This window comes from Nelusetta ayraudi, unplaced genomic scaffold (assembly GCF_046127955.1).
Source record: "Nelusetta ayraudi isolate G7.1 ecotype Tasmania unplaced genomic scaffold, CSIRO-AGI_Nayr_v1 ptg000020l, whole genome shotgun sequence".
NCBI lineage: Eukaryota > Metazoa > Chordata > Actinopteri > Tetraodontiformes > Monacanthidae > Nelusetta > Nelusetta ayraudi.
Genome location: NW_027466070.1, coordinates 2,340,121 through 2,357,871, shown reverse-complemented (window position 1 = coordinate 2,357,871; position 17,751 = coordinate 2,340,121). Strand labels below are relative to the sequence as shown.

At 48.4% G+C, this 17,751-nt stretch overlaps 2 protein-coding genes across 5 annotated transcripts; one reads left to right on the top strand and one right to left on the bottom strand.

The window, feature by feature from the left end:
• Positions 1 to 37: 37 nt before the first annotated feature.
• On the bottom strand, positions 38 to 12,722 carry pik3c2g (phosphatidylinositol-4-phosphate 3-kinase catalytic subunit type 2 gamma). The gene is made up of 33 exons (XM_076027396.1): positions 12,639 to 12,722; positions 11,986 to 12,467; positions 11,819 to 11,898; positions 11,395 to 11,552; positions 10,569 to 10,683; positions 10,325 to 10,436; positions 9,549 to 9,619; positions 9,364 to 9,427; positions 9,120 to 9,245; positions 9,001 to 9,031; positions 8,393 to 8,576; positions 8,169 to 8,291; positions 7,869 to 7,997; positions 7,230 to 7,344; positions 7,005 to 7,138; positions 6,730 to 6,918; positions 5,354 to 5,447; positions 5,145 to 5,239; positions 4,794 to 4,974; positions 4,597 to 4,704; positions 4,407 to 4,499; positions 4,162 to 4,291; positions 3,923 to 4,059; positions 3,651 to 3,820; positions 3,404 to 3,560; positions 3,204 to 3,313; positions 2,899 to 3,067; positions 2,038 to 2,156; positions 1,857 to 1,953; positions 1,715 to 1,778; positions 1,498 to 1,577; positions 1,271 to 1,396; positions 38 to 555 (listed from the first exon to the last, which is right to left on the bottom strand). The coding sequence occupies exons 2-33, from the start codon at positions 12,406 to 12,408 to the stop codon at positions 406 to 408; spliced, it is 4,134 nt and encodes a 1,377-aa protein (XP_075883511.1). The 5' UTR covers positions 12,409 to 12,467; positions 12,639 to 12,722; the 3' UTR covers positions 38 to 405.
• Positions 12,723 to 13,257: 535 nt separating this feature from the next.
• LOC142888907 (protein Bouncer-like) lies at positions 13,258 to 17,027 on the top strand. 4 transcript variants are annotated; one of them, XM_076027400.1, is made up of 5 exons: positions 13,258 to 13,767; positions 13,856 to 13,881; positions 13,958 to 14,063; positions 14,169 to 15,500; positions 16,321 to 17,027. In XM_076027400.1, the coding sequence occupies exons 4-5, from the start codon at positions 15,493 to 15,495 to the stop codon at positions 16,712 to 16,714; spliced, it is 402 nt and encodes a 133-aa protein (XP_075883515.1). In that variant the 5' UTR covers positions 13,258 to 13,767; positions 13,856 to 13,881; positions 13,958 to 14,063; positions 14,169 to 15,492; the 3' UTR covers positions 16,715 to 17,027. The 4 variants fall into 4 exon arrangements, 2 of the variants coding, with proteins under 2 accessions (XP_075883515.1, XP_075883516.1); XR_012926752.1 differs by lacking the exon at positions 16,321 to 17,027 and having other exon boundaries at positions 13,264 to 13,330; positions 13,489 to 13,767; positions 14,169 to 15,346; XR_012926753.1 differs by lacking the exon at positions 16,321 to 17,027 and having other exon boundaries at positions 13,269 to 13,767; positions 14,169 to 14,591; positions 14,697 to 15,346.
• Positions 17,028 to 17,751: the final 724 nt, after the last annotated feature.

The following is a 17,751-nucleotide window of genomic DNA, read 5'->3' as shown; positions in this document are numbered from 1 at the left end:
CATGTATACGTTCACGTATAAACAAAGATTGTTCACAACTCTTCACTTCTTACACACGCATATTCAAGTAATGCCAAACTAAATGAGACAAACTTTCGGAGAGGAGACAATTGCAGGTGCGGCTTGTAGGTTTCTTGCCAAGGGTGGCTTGAATGGTCACATTATGATAATGCAATCTGGCAGACTGGCCCTTTAAATACAGACTCAACCATCAGCGACGGTTCACACAGTAAACGCTCTCCTCGCCTGAGTTCCACTCAGCACTGTAACATCCTCCAAACACTATTTACATCCCATAAATAGATCACGAGCTCTTGTGCCCAGCAAGGTGGGCCGCCTGCTCCCGGTGCGACGACGCCCTCTTCTGGCGACAGGCCTGTGGCGCAGCAGACGCAAGCCGCGGTGTCAGACGGCGCAGTTCCCCAGCGGAAACCAGGTCTCCTTGTCCAGCAGATTCTCCTCCAGCTTGATGTTAGTGGCGGCCACAAAGGTCTTCTTGCTCTTCACCACCACCTCCAGCACCATCCCGTACAGCACCGGGGCGTGGTACTCCAGCTGCGGAGCACAGTGAAGCTGCTTCAGGGAGACTTTCAATTTGGACTTATTGTGTTTCATCATGGAGTGAGAGTGAGTGAGTGAGTGAGTGAGTGAGTAGGAAGCCTTCTGAAACACTGCAGCAACAAAAAGTGTGAAAACTTTCCACGTTGGGAGTCACAGGGATTCATTTTTGATAGGAAAGATGTGGAACATGTGTTATTGTAAAAAGTAAAAGAGGAAGTCCTGGGGCTGCACATTGAAAACAACAAATATATAGAATAATAATAATAATAAAAAACTTCCTTTGCAGAGACTGAGGAAGACAGTGTGACATTTCTATTTCTATCTCCTGTTTTCATCTCAGTCTAAACAGATTGTTGCACTACTAGTCGATGCCTTCAGGGCCAACAGGAAGTTTTGTATCAACGTGGCCTGTTTTTGCTATTATATAAGCTGCTCGGATGTAAAGTGGAAAAAAAAAGTGAAGCAACTTTTATTATGTTTTTTTGCTACTAAAATAATAATAATACATAGGCAAGTATTATTTTCTATTTTTTAGTATGTTTTTCAGCTTTGTGCTTTTTTTGTAAGAGAAAATCACAGTCTGAGCTCTGTATACAGGATTACTCACTTCTTAAAACTTCCTGACTAAATATCCAACGACAATCCAAGATAAATTGTGTTGGTGCAAAATTGACAAGAAGTTGGGGAAGAAAACGCGGCAAAGTTGTACCAGTTCGTTGAAGGTGGGGTTGTCGTTGTTGCGCACCACCTTGGTCTTCCTCTTGGAGCGCTGCTGAGGGTCTGGCCGCAGCCGCGTCACCACGCAGGCGTCGGGGTTCGAGCCGTTGGCTTGTTTCTGGCGAGAAGACACAAGGAGAAGCCGCCAGTCACGCTGTTGGCCGAGCTGTACTCTGCTTCCTCCTCCTCCTCCTGCCGGCTGCCGAGAAGAAGACTCACCACATTCTTCATGTGTTTCACCAAGACAGACAGCTTGGACTCAGAGTAGGAGATGCAGAGCTGGATCTGAGGACGGGCTTCTGCAAAAACATCCAAGACATTTGTGGCATTTTCCTTCGTATCACCGGTGAACCAAAAAAACCCAGAGACCCTCTTACATTTCTTTTTGGTTTTTGTTGTTTGTTTGTTTTTTTTTAAATGAAGGACAGCTAGTTACCTGTCACCAAAGTCTCTTGGACTTCCTTGGGTCCATCCAGGAATAAGCTGCACACGTATTCATTCTGCAGGAGGAGGTGAAGTTTGCATATGAGTGAGGATTTTTTTGCATTCATTAAAAAAAAAAAGAAGCAGCTACTCACTCCCTTGCACGGCCCCTCAAAAAGCTCCTTCAGGTATTTGTTGAGCAGCGTCATCCTCCTTTTGGGGGTGAAGGACAACTTGAACCACCTGGGAAACCTTTCGCAGACAGACGGGACACAAAGAGTCAGAGTGGGCGGGGCTAGAGGGGCGAGAGGTTCAGTGTCTGGCGGCAGGACTCACTGCGGCAGCATCGACTCAATGAAGTACTTCTGCAGCTGCTTGTGGATGAGCTCAAACTGGCCGAACGTCTTCTCGCTCTTGATGAGGCCGTCGTCGATGTGCACCCTCAAGTCGTACAGCTGCGAGTTAAGCAGATATATCTATTTATGTACACATATATATATATACACATGTACACACACACACATATATACACATCACATATACATGTATATACACACACACACACATATGTATGTATATATATATTCATCATTCATTCATTCATCTTCTATACCCGCTTATTCCTATTCAGGGTCACGGGGGTCTGCTGGAGCCTCTCCCAGCTGTCTTAGGGCGAAGGCTTATATATACATATATATATATACATATGTACGCACATATCACATACAGTATGTATACACATACACACACACACACACACATACACACACAGCCATTCATCTGCCTCCATCTCCATCTCTCCATCTCTCATCCTCTGCTTCACTTCCTCTTTCACTATATGCATAAATGGCCTCTTTGTTCCTCCTCCAGGTCAAAACTCAGCATCCTTCTACTCACATTCATATTCAATGTCTGGTCCCTGTCATTCCTACCTCTGGATTTTGACGTTGGGGGTAGATCTGACGCCCTCGAGCCAGTGTTTCAAATGTTGGGGTTCTAAATGCTCAGAGCTTTAAACAGGGGTTGCAGCTTTTAAGTAAATAAATAAATAAATGAATGAATAAATAATAAAAAGCGGTGGTATCCTGCAGGGCAGGGATGTGAATCTTCCGTCAGTTTGACAGTCAGTTCCGTTTTGAATCAAGGACGGAAAGAAAAACCGTGTCAGTAACATGCAGTCTGGATTATTTGCCTCACCACATCCTTCCCCCTGATGGTGAATCCCTCAATCACGGCTGTTTGGATGTTGCTGCTGGGGGCCGCGGCGCCGTTCCGGACGAGCGGCTCCTGCTTCTTCCCCTGAGCCATGCTGTGCGTCAGGAAGTTGATCTTGACGGCCACACAGCCGATGCTCTCCTTGATCTTTCTGCGCCAAGAGGGAGACGGAGATCTATGTTTAAATAAGTGAGTTGTTACCATGGAAATCCGGATTAGCACTTAGGCAGAAACCAGCAGGTGGTGCTCTGTCAGGTCAGCGTCTCTTAAGGCTGAAGTTGAGGTACTTTGTGAAGTAGGACGTGGCCTCCAGGTCGGTGTCGTGAGGTCTGAGGTTGTTCTGGACGTACTGCAGGTCGCTGTAGTCCTTCAACTCCGGCATTCCAGCGTGCAGCATCTAAAAAAAACAAAACAAATGCCGATGAGAACGCTGAAGCTTATCCCTTCAGATGGAAGGATGGTCTTTTGCGTGGTGATGCCGCCTAACCAGTTCCAGCATGCTGAGTATGAGCGCCGACCGCTGCCTGATGATGTTGTAGGCCTCACAGCAGAGCTCCACAAAGCGGTGCAGCCGCTGAGGCTTCTGGCCGCCGCCGGTGATGAAGTGCTGCATCTCAGACGTGAAGATGAAAGGCGAGCGATCCCTGTGAAAAGACCCAGAAAGTTTTAAGTAAAAGCGTTTTCATCCGCCCATCTGTGTTTGTGTGTGTTCTTTGTTGAAGCCACCGACTCGCCTCTTAAAGGAGCCAAACTTCTGTGCGTTGCCCATGATTTTGCCAAAGTCGATGTGAAACATGTGGCCGCTGTGCTTCAGCATGATGTTGTCATTGTGCCGGTCGCAGATACCCAGCACGAAGGTGGCCACGCACCAGCCAGCGCAAGAGTGGATGAAGTTCATGACAGCCTGCAGATAGAACACAATGGATCAGGAAAATAATAAATAATTAAACAATATATATTTATATTCCAGGGAGCACTGGAGGGACGTTGGGTGGAGACGCTGCACCTTCTCGTAGTCCTCCCTGGTTTTGTTCCACATGTGGAAATATTTCTCTAGCGTGTCTTCTCGGAGGCTGCCGGCCAGACCCCACTCCTGCTGGATCTTCCCCAGGGTGACGGCGTCAGGGACCACCTCCACCAGGCCTGACGGTCACACAGGCCGTGAACAAGGCATCGGACCAGGCCAACAAAACAGCTACAAACATCACGACGACACAGAGCACCCGTGACGTCTGACACACTGACCCTGCGCTCTGCCGGTGGGGAGACACCTGTAGGTGATCATCCGCAGGTCCAGGCCCTCCCGCAGCCAAACCCGCTCCATCACACGGACGATTTGGAGAACCAGCATGTCCTGACCCAGATTATCTCCTGTCTGAACGGAGCATTTCACTTCAGAGCATTCGAGGATCACTTCACGACTCAAGAAATCTTGTTTTGTTTTTGTTTTTTCAATTTTCTATTGTTTTCGATGTATCCAGCCTCCCCACCTTGCAGATGATGCTGACATTCCTGGCCAGAGGGTCGGAGCAGATAAAGGAGATTCCCAAAGGAGCTGCGTTGGAGTTGTAGACTTTACAGGCCTGCGGAGAGATTTTTTTTTTTTAGGGCGTCACCCCACTGAGACACACCAAGGAGCCCGAAGTGAACTGACACAAGGGCCCGTTGAGTTGCTCCTACTTCCACATCCAAGGCTTTCACCCGGACGGCCGGATCCAGCGGTAGGCAGCAGCTGACGCCGTCCTCGAAGAACTCCCTCATCTTGGACTTTGCCTTCTTCAAAACAGTCTGCAGGTGAAAAATAGAAATAAGAAATGAAGCGCTTAAAAAGAGGCGTGGTGGGTCTGCGTGTGGCCGGGCCGGTGTATTTTTCACACCTTCCGCTGGGTCCTGTCCACGATGCGAACCCTCTCGGCCACCTCCACCAGCACCGACACCAGCCGGGCCTCCAGCTCCAGCTCCTGCCTCAGCGCCCGGCCGCAGCAGTGCCGCAGCGCCGCCTGCACCTTCCCCAGCCAGCTGCGGTAGTGTGGATCGTTGTGTGCGTCCTCCAGCAGCCTGCCAGCGTGCAGCACAAACACAACACAACACAGCGACACACAGGACTTTAAATAACTGGCTGCAGATTGTTGTAAATGGACCGCTCGTGGCAGCAGGTGAAGCCAGCAGCAGCAGCAGCAGCAGCAGCAGCAGCAGCAGCAGCAGCAGCAGCAGTGCCTGCAGCTCACCAGTAGAGCTGCTGGGCGATCTGAACATTCTGCAGCGACCTCTGCAGCAGCAGCGTCACCAGCGGCCCGTCCAGGTCCCACTCACTCTTCAGGGCCTGCAGGGCAGAACGGCAGATCAAACCGTCACACACACGCTCGCCAAAGCCCCTACGTTACACTGGCTTGCACTGGGTTGTGTTATTCTAAGCAGGGAAAGAGGAATGAGGTACCTGGACCAACTGTGGCAGAAACATCTCCAGCTCTCCGTCTGGACTCTGCCTGAAGTAATTCACCGCAGCCTTCCTCACTGTCGCATCTGGGAAACTGGGAAAAAAAAGAAAAAGAAGGTGTATTTAAGTTGTCAATGTACATTAGCTGTATGTGTTACACCTGTTTCCCTTGTTTTGTTGCTGATATATTATGATATGCAAGGCTGCTTCATTTCAATGAAAAATAACCATAATAATGGATCATAACAGTGTTAGGGCTACTCTGCTGGAGTGTTGCACAGTAAAGTAAGATGTAAAGCCAGGTGGAACCTGGGAAGTGAACACCACAGCAGACACATTGGACATCTTATAGCAGAAATAACTTTGTAATGAATGAATAATGTGGAATTCCTTGTCAATGATTTAGTTTAAAGTGGCACATGAAGCAGCTGAAGACCTTTATGAACAGTCGCAGTTCAAAGCTGGTCATGTCGTAACATTGGACGGTGAGTCACTGGGGATAAATGTTAGATTTGTTTTGAACCCTGTGGACACGAAGTTGCTCTCCGTCCTCTGGCACCAATTCAAACACAAACACTGTCAACGTGACGTGACGTGACGTGGTCCACTCTGACACTCGCTGTCGCCTGCAGGCAACGGCGCTGACTGAAGTTTTCTGAGCTTGTTTGTCTTCCGCACGAAGCACAGTTAGTTAAAGTCACTCATAATAACAGTAAAATAAGCCACTTGCTTTATGTAACCGGTGGTAAACCTATTTGCTTCTCCTATTTATTTTAGAATGTTGTTTTGGACAGCTGCCACCAGGCGGCAGTCTATCGTTCCTTCGGGTGCGATTCGCGGAGTTCTTTCGTTCTTCTTCTATGTTTTCGAGATACACGAGCGACAAAGAGAGTTCGGTTATGGACGTCAGAATTGTGCTATGTGTTCACACAGTCGTGACGAGGTGGGGTGAAACGTTTAATGTTCAAGTTTCCGTGCGTATGAGTGAGCACATGTATGAATGCTACAATGGCTAATCGTGGAAGCCAAGCGTGACTCTGAAACATCTCATATTAAGGGTACTATTTTCTATTGTTTATTGAAATGTGTTTGTTTCTACAGTGTGTGATGTGGTTGGGTTTTGATTGCTGCTGTTTTTTATTTTGTCGATCTCCAGCCACTGCCGTATTTTTTGAGGTTGTGTGGTTTTTTTGTTTTTTTTAATGTTTTTGTGTACTTTTATGACTCTCATTGATGCAATTCTTTTGCTGCCATTAACCCATCCAAAGACGCACACCTGTTCCCTGATTTCTTTGTACGCCGGTGCATGCAACTTTCGCCGGCTACATTTTTAATATGCTGCTTTTTTAAAACGTATTAATCTTTGACTGTCCTACTTGTTACTGAGCAGGAAGAGCGCCTCCTCTGGTCGGTAGATGGGCCAGTGCTCCACCACCGTATATATTTCCGTCAGGTCCTCGGGCTGCCAGCGGTGGGCGCCACCAAGCAGCAGGTGGAGGAAGGTGCACCCCTTGTCGCTGCAGAAGCGTTTGCTCCACAGAAAGGCCTTCTCATTGTCCGTCAAGCTGGTCAAAGAAAAGAGGGAGAACTCGACTCAGGCCTGGAAAATGCATCCAGCGGGACGACGAGCGACTGTTTTCCTTCCACTCACAAGCAGAGGCAGTGCTTCCTGGACACCTCCAGTATCCTCTTCCTCAGATCCTCGCAGGGCTCGGTGAAGACGATGGAGCCGGGCAGCGCGATGGGTCGCCGGTACCTCCACTCAAACTCCTTCGGGAAGTCGAGCTGTGGGAGGGACAGTTTATTCAAGAAAAGTGAAAATGGAAGTTCTTTCTTTGCAACTTGTCCATGTTGGCCAGCAGAGAAGTGCCCTCACCTGCACGATGACCCCGATGGCTTGCCTGTGGCTGTCAAACAGGGCCGGCGAGGGTGCAGCAGGCAGCTCAGCCAGCGTGGACATGCTGAGCAGGACGGTGCCCGTCACCAGAGTGCTGTGAGGACAGGGGTCAGAGGTCAGACTAGGCAGTAGGGTACCAATAGCCACAGAATTAGGAATGTAGAGCTGAATAGAGGACGGTGCATAAAGCTGAGGGAATAAATATGTTTGTAAGAGCCGAATATGAAAGCACATTGTATTTGCCTTACTTAAAACTACTGAAAAATCTTTTTTTTTTAAGTAAGGCAAATAAAAAGGGGAAATACAAAAATAAAAATTTGTTCCACTTTTCAGCACTAGGTGGAGCACTATGCCGCTGCTTGATGAAGCGTCAGAAAAAAGGTAAAAAAAAAAAAAAGAAAAAACAGCATTGTTGACGTGTTAACAGATATAAAGTTTCCAAAAAAACTCATGATGATAAAAAGTGGATGGGTGACTTTGGCACAGAAAAAAAAAAAATATTAATTTGGCTGCCAGGTTGCTCCCTGTGAGCCATGAAGAGTCAGATCGTTTGTTCCCCTGTTTTAATCTCCAGCGGTTGACATTAAGCTCTAGACCTTATCAGAGGGTGTAACCGACCTGTCTGTGTAGAGCGGCAGCACGGCCCAGCCCAGCAGGTCCACGCTCTTCCCTCGCTTGGAACCTTGGAGGCGAAGCTTTAGCATGCACTCATAGGGCAGCTGATTGACTGGGACAGGGAAGGCCATCCTGATGACAAACAGAACATATCAGAGAGCTGCTAGCAAAGGAGACAACTGGAACTTTCCTGGAAAGAAAAGGAAAATCCCTTTCAAAAGTCGTCTCGCCCAAAACCTGCAAAGACTGAAGGCCATCATGAGGAAGAGGAATTCCTTAGGGCAGAATGCCTTAATCTCTTACTTCCTGTTACACCTGATCTTGTTTCCGAGAGACAAGCTGGTGCTGATGTTCTCAGAAATGACCACGTCGCAGCTCTTCGTTGTCCCGTACAGCAGCTCGCAGGAAATGGAGAAGCTGTCGTAGCTGAAGAAATGGCCAAGAGAGTTCGGTTCATTCCAAGCCTCTGTGTGTGTGTGGGTGTGTGGGTGTGTGTCTGTATGTGCGTGAGCATGTGCAGCTCGTACCTGGAGATCCAGGTGGGCTGCAGCTGGTAGACGGTGGGGATGTCAAACTGGAAGATCTCGGCGTTCTCGTCCACGTCGCGCATCTCCAGTTTGCCAACTCGCTCCTGGACGCAGAACTCTGAGTGGAAGTTGTCAAAGAAGATGTGCAGCACAGAGAGCAGCGCCGTGTGGAGCATCGACAGAGCTGCAGGGCACAGAGCAAAACAACTGGGTTGGGGGGGGGGCATAGTCAAAAAGGAATGATAGGGCTCCGCAATTCACTTTGAAGCTCACTAGAGGTCACTAAAAGTAACTCATTACTCTGCATCTCAATGTGGTTCCTCTGCTTTATTTTTCTTATTAGAAATAATTGACTAGCTTCATTGTTAGAAATAGAGAAAACAAGGAAGCATCTAGTGTGAAAAAACAGCAGAGCATCGATGGCGGAAGAGATGAGCGGAAACGATGCGACAGCAGCACCCGGACGGTGTTTCCACCAAACGCTTCGTACAGCCTCTTCAGCTGATGGATGTGTGAGGTCACTCCAAAATAGTGTTTGTGCTGGTTTGATCCCAGGTGGTACAAATGTTTCCTTAAAAAAAAAAAAAATACAAGCTGAAGCTTCGCACCTGTTTCACACTCAGCCTTCTCTTCGTGACTCTGCGGGAAATAAAACAAAACTACGTTCAGTGTGATTTGCCAGCTGAGGAGATCTTGAGCATCAACGGCAGCGCTGACGGTGCCCTACCAGGGCCAAGGGGCGGAGTCTGTTGAGCGCTCCAATGGCGTCGTCCAGCTGCTGCGGCGACAGGCCGCACAGCAGGTTCCTGACGGTGCAGACGGAGTCCGTCACCGCCGCCGCGTTGGTCGGCGACTGCAGGGGCAAAAGAGAGAGGGGGGGGGGGGGGGGGGGGGCGAAATAAAGCGTCAACCGCAAAGCGACGTCCCATCACCCGGGAGAGGTTTTTTTAAAATGCTGCTACTCGACTGACCCGAGAGCTCAGCAGCGCCTTCGCCTCTCGGTTGTAGCTGCTGAGGACCTTCTGCAGGCTCAGTCTGACGGAGGGGGAGGAGAGGGGAAGAGCGGGCTCAGCAAACACTTTGGCCGAATGTTTTCCCTGCAAACAGATGGCGGTTTGCACTCAAAGCGTGTTCACACCAGCGCTGAGCGTCTCACCTGCTGGCGCCGACGACACCGACCGAACGGAGGAGCTGGAAGAGATGGAACGGAGTCTCGTCGTCTTCGGCCTCGAGAGGGGAGAAAGGAAATGCACAGCACAATGGGACTTATGTTGAAGGATTGTTGGAAGTCGTTTTGTACTTTTATTTATGCAATTGATTATTTAATGCATCCATCTTGGAAAGAGCCCACAGAAAACATTCACAGCAGCGAGACCTCTCAGAAGTCAGAGGGTCAAGGCTGAAAACAAAACAAAAGCAGTCAGTGCTTTTCTTGGCCCTTCTCGTCGTGTGAAATATGAACCAAATGAAACTAGGTGGCGCAGATCCTGATCTCTGTGGCTTTCCGTTTCCATCACGAGTAAAAGAAACTCGTCCGGCTTCGGAATCTAAAGCTATTTGAGTTCGGGCCTCTACTTTCATTTCAGATAAACTGCTTTCAGTGGGAAGACCGGCAAGACGGACGAGCGACGTTCCCAGACTGGAATTCAAAAGACTCAGTCATGATCGCTCTCGTGCACGAATAGGAGGCGGGATGAGGCGTGCTTGACCTTTGTTTTATTTCTATGTTGCTAAGAAAAAAAAAAAATCCCTTTATGTGATGTGTAAACAGAACAAAGTCAAAGAGTGAGGGTGGAGGTTTTTACTGCCCCGGCGATTGCCAGGAGCAGGCAGGGAGGGGGCAGAGCCAGGCTGAGGTGTTCACTGACAGCAACCCTGGTAAATCATCGATTTAGTGTGCGTGTGTGTGTGCGTGTGTGTGTGTGGACTTACATCCCGAACCAGACGGTGTTTGACGCTGTGGAAGCTGAGCAGTCGCAGTGGCATGGCCAGCTCGTACTTGTAGTACTTCTGGACGGTCTCGTGGTTTCCCAGCAGCTCTTCACTGCAGACGAGTGGAAAGGAAAAGAGCTCAAGATTACAGTTCAGTACACAAACCCACACACAGCAACACAGCAAGAGTCTTTGGCTCCTTGCGGGTCCGTTCATCGACCCCCCCCGGGCTCCAGCCACTCACTTCCGGAGGCACTCCTCCGAGTCGCACAGCTTCAGCACGTAGGTCTGCTCTGGGCCGGCTGTGAGCTCCAGCAGCTGGAAGATCTCATCGATCAGACTCGACACCGTCCTGTCGACTGCACAGACAATGGAGAGGTCAGAGTCCAGAGGGCTTTCTGCCGCCATGTGCAGCGGCCGAAGGAGGACAGAGACAGAACTCGGACGACGTGGCTACACTTGGATCAACGCTGCGGTTGCATGCAAAGTTTAAATGGTTAAATTATTATTCACATACTAACATATAATAATATAATATATTATTATTAATATACAAACAAATTCTGAACTTAAATTCTAAGATGTAACATGTATTGAAATATCTGCATCTCGATCTTATCGGTCAACATTAGTCCTCCCCTTAATTTATTGATTTTTAGTCATTTATTCTTTGTCTTTCGTTGCTTGCCTGTCATTATTGAATATACTTGTGGCTGTGTATGGTGGTATGCAAGATGCTCAAACCAGTTGCCTCTGGTGGGATCAATAAAGTTGTTTGTACCTGTATCATCCCAACAGGGGAACCAGAGCTGCTGCAGGTTAATAAAAGTTTCTCCAAATCTTTCTCACTCCCAACAAATAAAAGGTGGTCTTTTACTTTTGATCATGTTATTACTTTTGATCCGTCGAAATGATAACTTGTTAAAAAAACAAAACGAAAGCATGCCACAGAGAAAGTTACATTATTCCCCTGGACTGAAGTGAAAATGAAACGAGAGCTCCGAGCAGAGACGGACGGCTGGAGCGGTGCCCTCGCACCCCCCCCCCCCCCCCCCCCACCTCATCATCACCTGCGGTCGGGATGGAGTGCTGCTCGCTGCCCCACTCCGTGGCCACACTGACCATCAGCTCCACCTGCTGCAGCAGGGCGGGATGGATGGGCGACAGCCGACCCCAGATCATGCCGGAGTTTTGCACGGCGTCCGTATGCTTGTAGGAAGACCTGAGTCTGAGAGGGACGCGAGAGAAGGAGACGGCAGGTTCCCTCAGACAATGAAGGAAAGGTCAGCGGCTCATGTGATTAATCACATCGAAGGTCTTCAGATGGGAATAATAATAAGATTTATTTAGCCCTCTGTTTACAGCCTCCCACAGAAAAACAACACTGGAGCTGATGATAAACGATGGACTTCTCTCACTTTGGAGGAGTTGACCAACAGTCCAGAACATTTGGGAAGGTGTCAGTGTGAGAAGGACAGATTGAGGGTCTCTTACTTGGAGGTAGCAGCATGGAAGGAAGCCAGACTCTTGGTGCTGCCCTGTGGCGTGTCTATCAGTTTGATGGTGAAGGGGGCCTGATGAGAGGGGAGGACAGGACGGACCTCAGTGGGAACTCTTCATCTTCACTCGGGTAGGAAATAAACTTTCTCGCCATTACTCACGTATGTGTCCACCTGTGTGGTGGATCGAGTCAGTCTGCGGGCAGGAACGGGGTTCCCCATGGAAGACAGCTGCCTCCCGAGTAGCCCCCGTGTCCTAGGGGGCACCGGAGGGGGGGCGGGTCCGGTTCCAGGACCACGCACGGTTGGATGAGGAGGGCTCACCTTGGTGGGGGGCGGCGGTGGAGGACGCGCAGGGACCAGCTTGGATTTCCTACGCTGGTCTTGGTCTTGGTCCTGCGAGGGGGGTCCCGCCCCGGCCGGGACGATGTCTCCGTCCAAGGTGCCGCGCTGCGGAAAAGCCTCGGGGTCTTTGTAGGCTCGGTAAAAAGCATCATCCATGAGGTCGTGTATTTTGAGGGGTCTGTTCAGACCTCCAGGGGGCTCCATCCCGGTCCTTAGGTGGGGACCCACCTCAATCCGCATGGAGACGCAGTGTGGAAACGTAGTGGGTCGAGACAAAGGCAAAGGGAAAGCAAAGGTTCCTGCGGGACAAGAGAGCCAGAATGTGTTGACGCCTGGTCTAATGATTAACAACTATTCAAACCGCAGCAGGAAGTGCAGCAAAGCGCGCCACTCTGTTAAAGGAACATGTGCAAAGATAGAAAGTCAGACGTGGTAAACAATATGACAAGCACACATGCATGTACACTTACACATGACATGTTTGAGGAAAGTCTGGGGTCTTTGCAAAGTCCTGCAGGGTCCACACTGGAGACACGTCAGAGCACGGCTGAAGGCTGAGGGGTAAAAAAATAATAAAAAATAAATAAGTAAAACCTCTGAGTTGACAGAACACACCTCCTCAGAAGGAAAACAAAAAGCTCTGAGAAAGAAAAGAAGAAACATTTCTCTGTGTTTCGTTTTCGTACCGGAGGTTTGCCCTCTAAGTGCCGACACTCAGCGTCTGAGCCAGTTCAACCTGTCAAGGTGGAGCACAAAAAAACACACACAAAACAAATGCACACCAGCGGCCCTCCCCCTCTGCTCAGGCTCAGGTCCGAAGGATTTCTCCTCCCCCTGCTGGCGACAAGTAGGTACTGCACGCGAGACAAACGCATACGTGACGATTCAAAGAAATGTGCTGCAGGTTATCAGAACGGCCTCCAAATAATCAGTAAATTCTTATTCATATTATTCAATATTCATCATTAGATCATTTCCTATTAGAAAAGTGCAGTGAAATAGGTGTTTTATTTTGGAGAAGCACATCTTTCCAGTTTGTCCACTCCTCTCAGGAATGTGACCGTGCAAGTTGAGGAGCATCAACCGACGCCGCTTTCATTTCCAGCAAACCAGAGGTGGTGAGCGGGGAAATGCCACTTTGGCTTTACAAGTGACACGTAAGGTAAGTTTCTCAGTTCATGTTTCCAACGACCAAACTTTTTGGCATCATGGAGATGCAACCTGTTCCTGTATCCTCAACTTCCTGTCTCCTGAGAAGAAGCAAACACAGACTGAGGACAGACCTTCGTGTTCAGTCTTCATCTTTCTGTGATTCTGCAGCTGGTTTTTGTTTTTTTTTTGGACCACCAAGATGTTTCCCGGAGCTGGAGGCTGCTACGACGGCCAGGCAGCGGCGTGGCTCTACTGAATGTGTCACAGAGGTGTCAGCTGACGGCAGAGGCCCCGCAGGAAGGAGCTGAGATGGAGCAGAAGCTGCAAACCGATTTCAACCACACCACTCAGCACATTTCAACGCCGAGCCCTGGCGCAGGGAGTGGCGTCTACTACGCACTCGTCCCCTTTGTGCTGCTCACGCTGCTGGGCTGCGTGGTGGCAGTGGTGAGAGGCCCGGCTCCACTGGCTTCACTGCGCTGGTTCTGGCTCCCAAACTGGGTCTGAAAACTGCCCTGCTTCTCCTTTCTTTCAGGTTCTGTACATCAGGAGGAGGTCGAGGTACGTTTCTGCTTTGATGATCATTATCATTATTATTAGCACTGCTATTTTTTTTTTTTTTAATGGTTTGCCTCAGGTTAGATGAGCTGCGCCACAGGCTGATTCCTCTGTACAGCTACGACCCGGCAGAGGAACAAGAGTGGGGGGACGAGGGGGACGACAATGAGGACAAGGAGCTGAACGTGAGCGAAAGGAACAATTCATCCACGCTGTCAAAGGCAGAAAACTTCATTTTAGATGAAGGATTCAATGAAACGATATGATGCCCTTTATTTTGTGTGTGCCAGGAACCTTTATACCAGGAAGGACAGCTGTTGCTCTCCTCTGCCTATGGAACCTGAGCACAAGCAATGCTGAGCCGTCCTTGAGGCTGGCGCGGCTGTCACGACGTGAAGCAGAGCTGACAGCAGATGGCGCTATGATACTTTTCATTTGTTCTATTGAAGAATAAATGTGTTTTTTTTAAACAGCATACAATGTGTGTGTGTGGTTTTTTTTAAATACTTTTTGTTCTTTAGGGGCTCAAAAAAGGATGTGAAATCTGACACGTGAAGCTTTTCTTTGCGGCAAGTGAAGTTAAAAATCCGCAGATGAATGTAGTGAAGAGTTTTTAAAGACGCACCTGCAGCTGGTCAGCAATCAGAGGGTTCGCTGGTGCTGCTTCAGATGCAAACAACAAATAGGAAGATGGGATCACAAAGGAAGAGCTGGTGAAGCACAACAACACAAACAGGTGTAAGAACATGGATCAAAGCACTCTGCTAATCCCAGAAAATCTACCTTTGTCTCTACCTGTGTGTGTGGTCCTGACTCAGTTTGACCTCCGATCCTTGCTGGTTGCTGACCTCCATCCTGTGGACCACCTGCGCTCTGGTGCTGCCCACTCTCAGCCAGGACGGCCTGTCTTGCTACTACTGTCCCCTGCATCCCCAGGACCAGCCCTACCCCAACATCACGGTCAGATGCAAGTCCCAGGAGCGCTGCCTGACCTCCACGGGGCGGTACGGCAGGGCCCACATCTTGTCCCAACTGGGCTGTGTGGAAGCCCGTCACTGCGGCTCACACTATATGGTGCCCTTCCGCGGGGTGAACTACAATGTCAGCCGCGACTGCTGCTGCAGCAACAACTGCAACACGCAGCCCGGGGTGACTTCGAACCTAAAGACGCTCCTGGAGAGGCTCCACGAGATCATCCACGGCGGTCCTCCAAAGGAGGTGGATTCCTGTGCAAATTACACGTCGACGCAAACTCCATCCACACCGACTGGGACCTCATCAACTGCCACGGGCACTTAACGAGTCTCCAAGCAGGTGACTCGCATGCGGACTCAAAGGTCTTCCTGAAATCAATCTACCTAGAGAGGAGAAGATGGACCCGCATACCTGGGACACCGCTTCATTAAAAGTAGCGTCTGTGTTTGTGGTCACTGCAGAATGCATTACAATAAAAAGCAAAGTGATTCAATTCTGGCTGGGTGCAGTTGCTCTCTGTGGGTGACAGCTAGCAGGTGTGTTGTGGGGGGGGTGTGGCCTCTGCAGGAAGTGTTCAGTCGGACTTGATCTTTAGAGGCTGTGCAGAGTTGGCAAGTCTGCAGGTCAAAATTTAAAGGAATGGGCGGGTAAGTTCTTATTGTTTGTCTGTGGAAAAAAACAATGCTTCATTTTTGAGGGTTTGAAAAAGAAAGTCAATCAGGTGAGGGTAGCGACACCTGTGACTGGTGGAAAAATGTAAATCTGTTTCCACACAAAGGAGGAAGCTTTCGGATCCACAATCTGGCCACTTTGATTTTTTTTTTCTCACGCACCCATTTGGTGAAGACGAAACAACAAAACTTTGAAAGCCATCAGACGAACCACCTGTCTCACACACTGATTAAACTCACTGCTTGTTTAGGATGATTCTTATTGGAGGAAGGAGTGATATTTAGCTTAAAAAAAAAAAGAAAAATCACTAGCTGTGGTGAGCCGGGGTGTTACACCCCTTCCAAATGCAGTTATGAGTGAAAGGAAAAGCACGTTTGTATTTTTCTTCTGGGTCTTTAAAGGGAAGGCTTAGCAGCAGCAGCACTTTGTAGTCACAATGAAAGGGAAACTGACTGGTTATGGAATCTATGGCACTTTCAAGGCAGACTAAAAATGCTTTTGCCGTGATTTTGATCTGATCTGAGTGATTAAGGTGCTGTAAATTTCTAAATTCTTCAATTTTCATCCCAGTCATTGGACTTCATCTTGAACTTGAGGCCTGAGATCCAGACTTGGATTGCAAGGATCTAAAAAAAAAAAAAAAAAAAAAAAAAAAAAAAGACCAGTTTTAAAGCTGAGAAGATCCGCACAGCTTTGAGCAGAATGAGTGTCCTCCAGTTGGAGCATCCGTTGCAACGACTGAATGCAGCTTATGTTAGTGTCAGGTCATGTGACATGCCTCCCTTTGACCTGCAGGTCCAATGTGCTGCAGCTCCTGCCTGTCGCCGTGCTGTGCTTCCATCTTCTCCCCCGCCGGACGCTGTGCGACAACCTGCCTTGCTACTACAGCCCCATCCTGGAGAAGGAAAAAGCCTTCGAGCTGATCGAGACCGCGTGCCCGCTGGACGAGCTGTGCTTCAGGGGGGACGGCCGCTACGGGAACCACAGCGTCCTGACAGCCCGGGGCTGCATGGCCGAAGCAGACTGCAGCCAGGTGTTGAAGCTGCGCATTAGAGGCGTGGCCTACAATATGACCTTCCACTGCTGCTACTGGCCCTACTGTAACTCCTCCCCCAAGGTCTCAGCCGACCACCTTTATGCTTACACGGTTACATTTTCCATGGTAGCCGTGATGGTCGGAGCCCTGTGACGTCGCCCTCCCAGTGTGCTTTTAGTTATGGCCATATTTTAGGTGGTGGAGGTGGGGGGTGTCGTGTGAAAACCCTATGTGTTAGCTTAGACGTGTTGGTTTGTTTGAAGGATGATCTATTTTTGAGAGGAAAAAAAAAAAATCAATTTTACAATGTTTTTATTTAAAGAATAAAAAAAGCTCATGAAGACTTTTATTGCGTTTCTTCAGTATTTTTACCCTCAATTTTCTTTTGGTATTTTAACCACCTAACTGTTGCAAGATATACACACTAGCGCTGATTTTCAATGATTTTTAGTTTGTCCTTTCTTGGCTACTGGGAAAATGGCTGGTTGAGTTGGAGAACACGATGCTGTTTTTGAGTAAAGATGGAAGAAAAAAAATGATTTACTTGGATTTTAACAAACGGGTAAAGCCGAGTTGCTGTACAAACAGCAGACAATATAAATATAATATATATTTTTTATTACGGAGAGATGAATGTGAAAGTTCTCAGACATCCGGGTTGAGTAAAGGTCGCTATGCATTTTTTTTTTTTTTTTTATCATTGCAATATGTCAGCAACTCATTAAAGGCCCAGTGTGTAAAACACTGCAGCGCCTAGTGATAAGGAACAACATTAGAAATTCCAGTCCTAATGTTAATCCCGGTCTCCAAAAAGCTTTCTTACATGAACTGTGGTTTCAGAGTAAAACCTGGAGCTCCTGAGCAGATCCAAGTTCTGCTACAGTATCAGAATTTGTAGTAGTAGTTGGAACAATCTGGCTGCCTCCTAAAACTAGATCCCTTCTTTACATATCAATACTTATTATTACTGGGTGAAAAAAAAAATCCAATTTTTATCAAGATGAAAACATTATCAGGCATTTTTAATGTTTTTTTCTTGCAAATAGATCCCTGGAATGCTACATAGTAGCCCTTTAAATGTGTTTATCTACTTGCTCACAACTTAAAAAATAGTAAAAGGTAAGCATATACTGTTGTATAAAAAGAAAAAAGGCGCATAAATGGTTTTGGACGTAGCGGCACTGGCATCG

Excerpts from the sequence above, each read along its gene's own strand:
- pik3c2g (XM_076027396.1), bottom strand. The coding sequence starts at position 12,408 with ATGCGGATTGAGGTGGGTCCCCACCTAAGGACCGGGATGGAGCCCCCT. Across the intron at positions 1,578-1,714 it reads CCAAGAGACTTTGGTGACAG|AAGCCCGTCCTCAGATCCAG; the intron begins GTAACTAGCTGT and ends ATGTTTTTGCAG. Across the intron at positions 556-1,270 it reads ACCCCACCTTCAACGAACTG|CTGGAGTACCACGCCCCGGT; the intron begins GTACAACTTTGC and ends TGTGCTCCGCAG.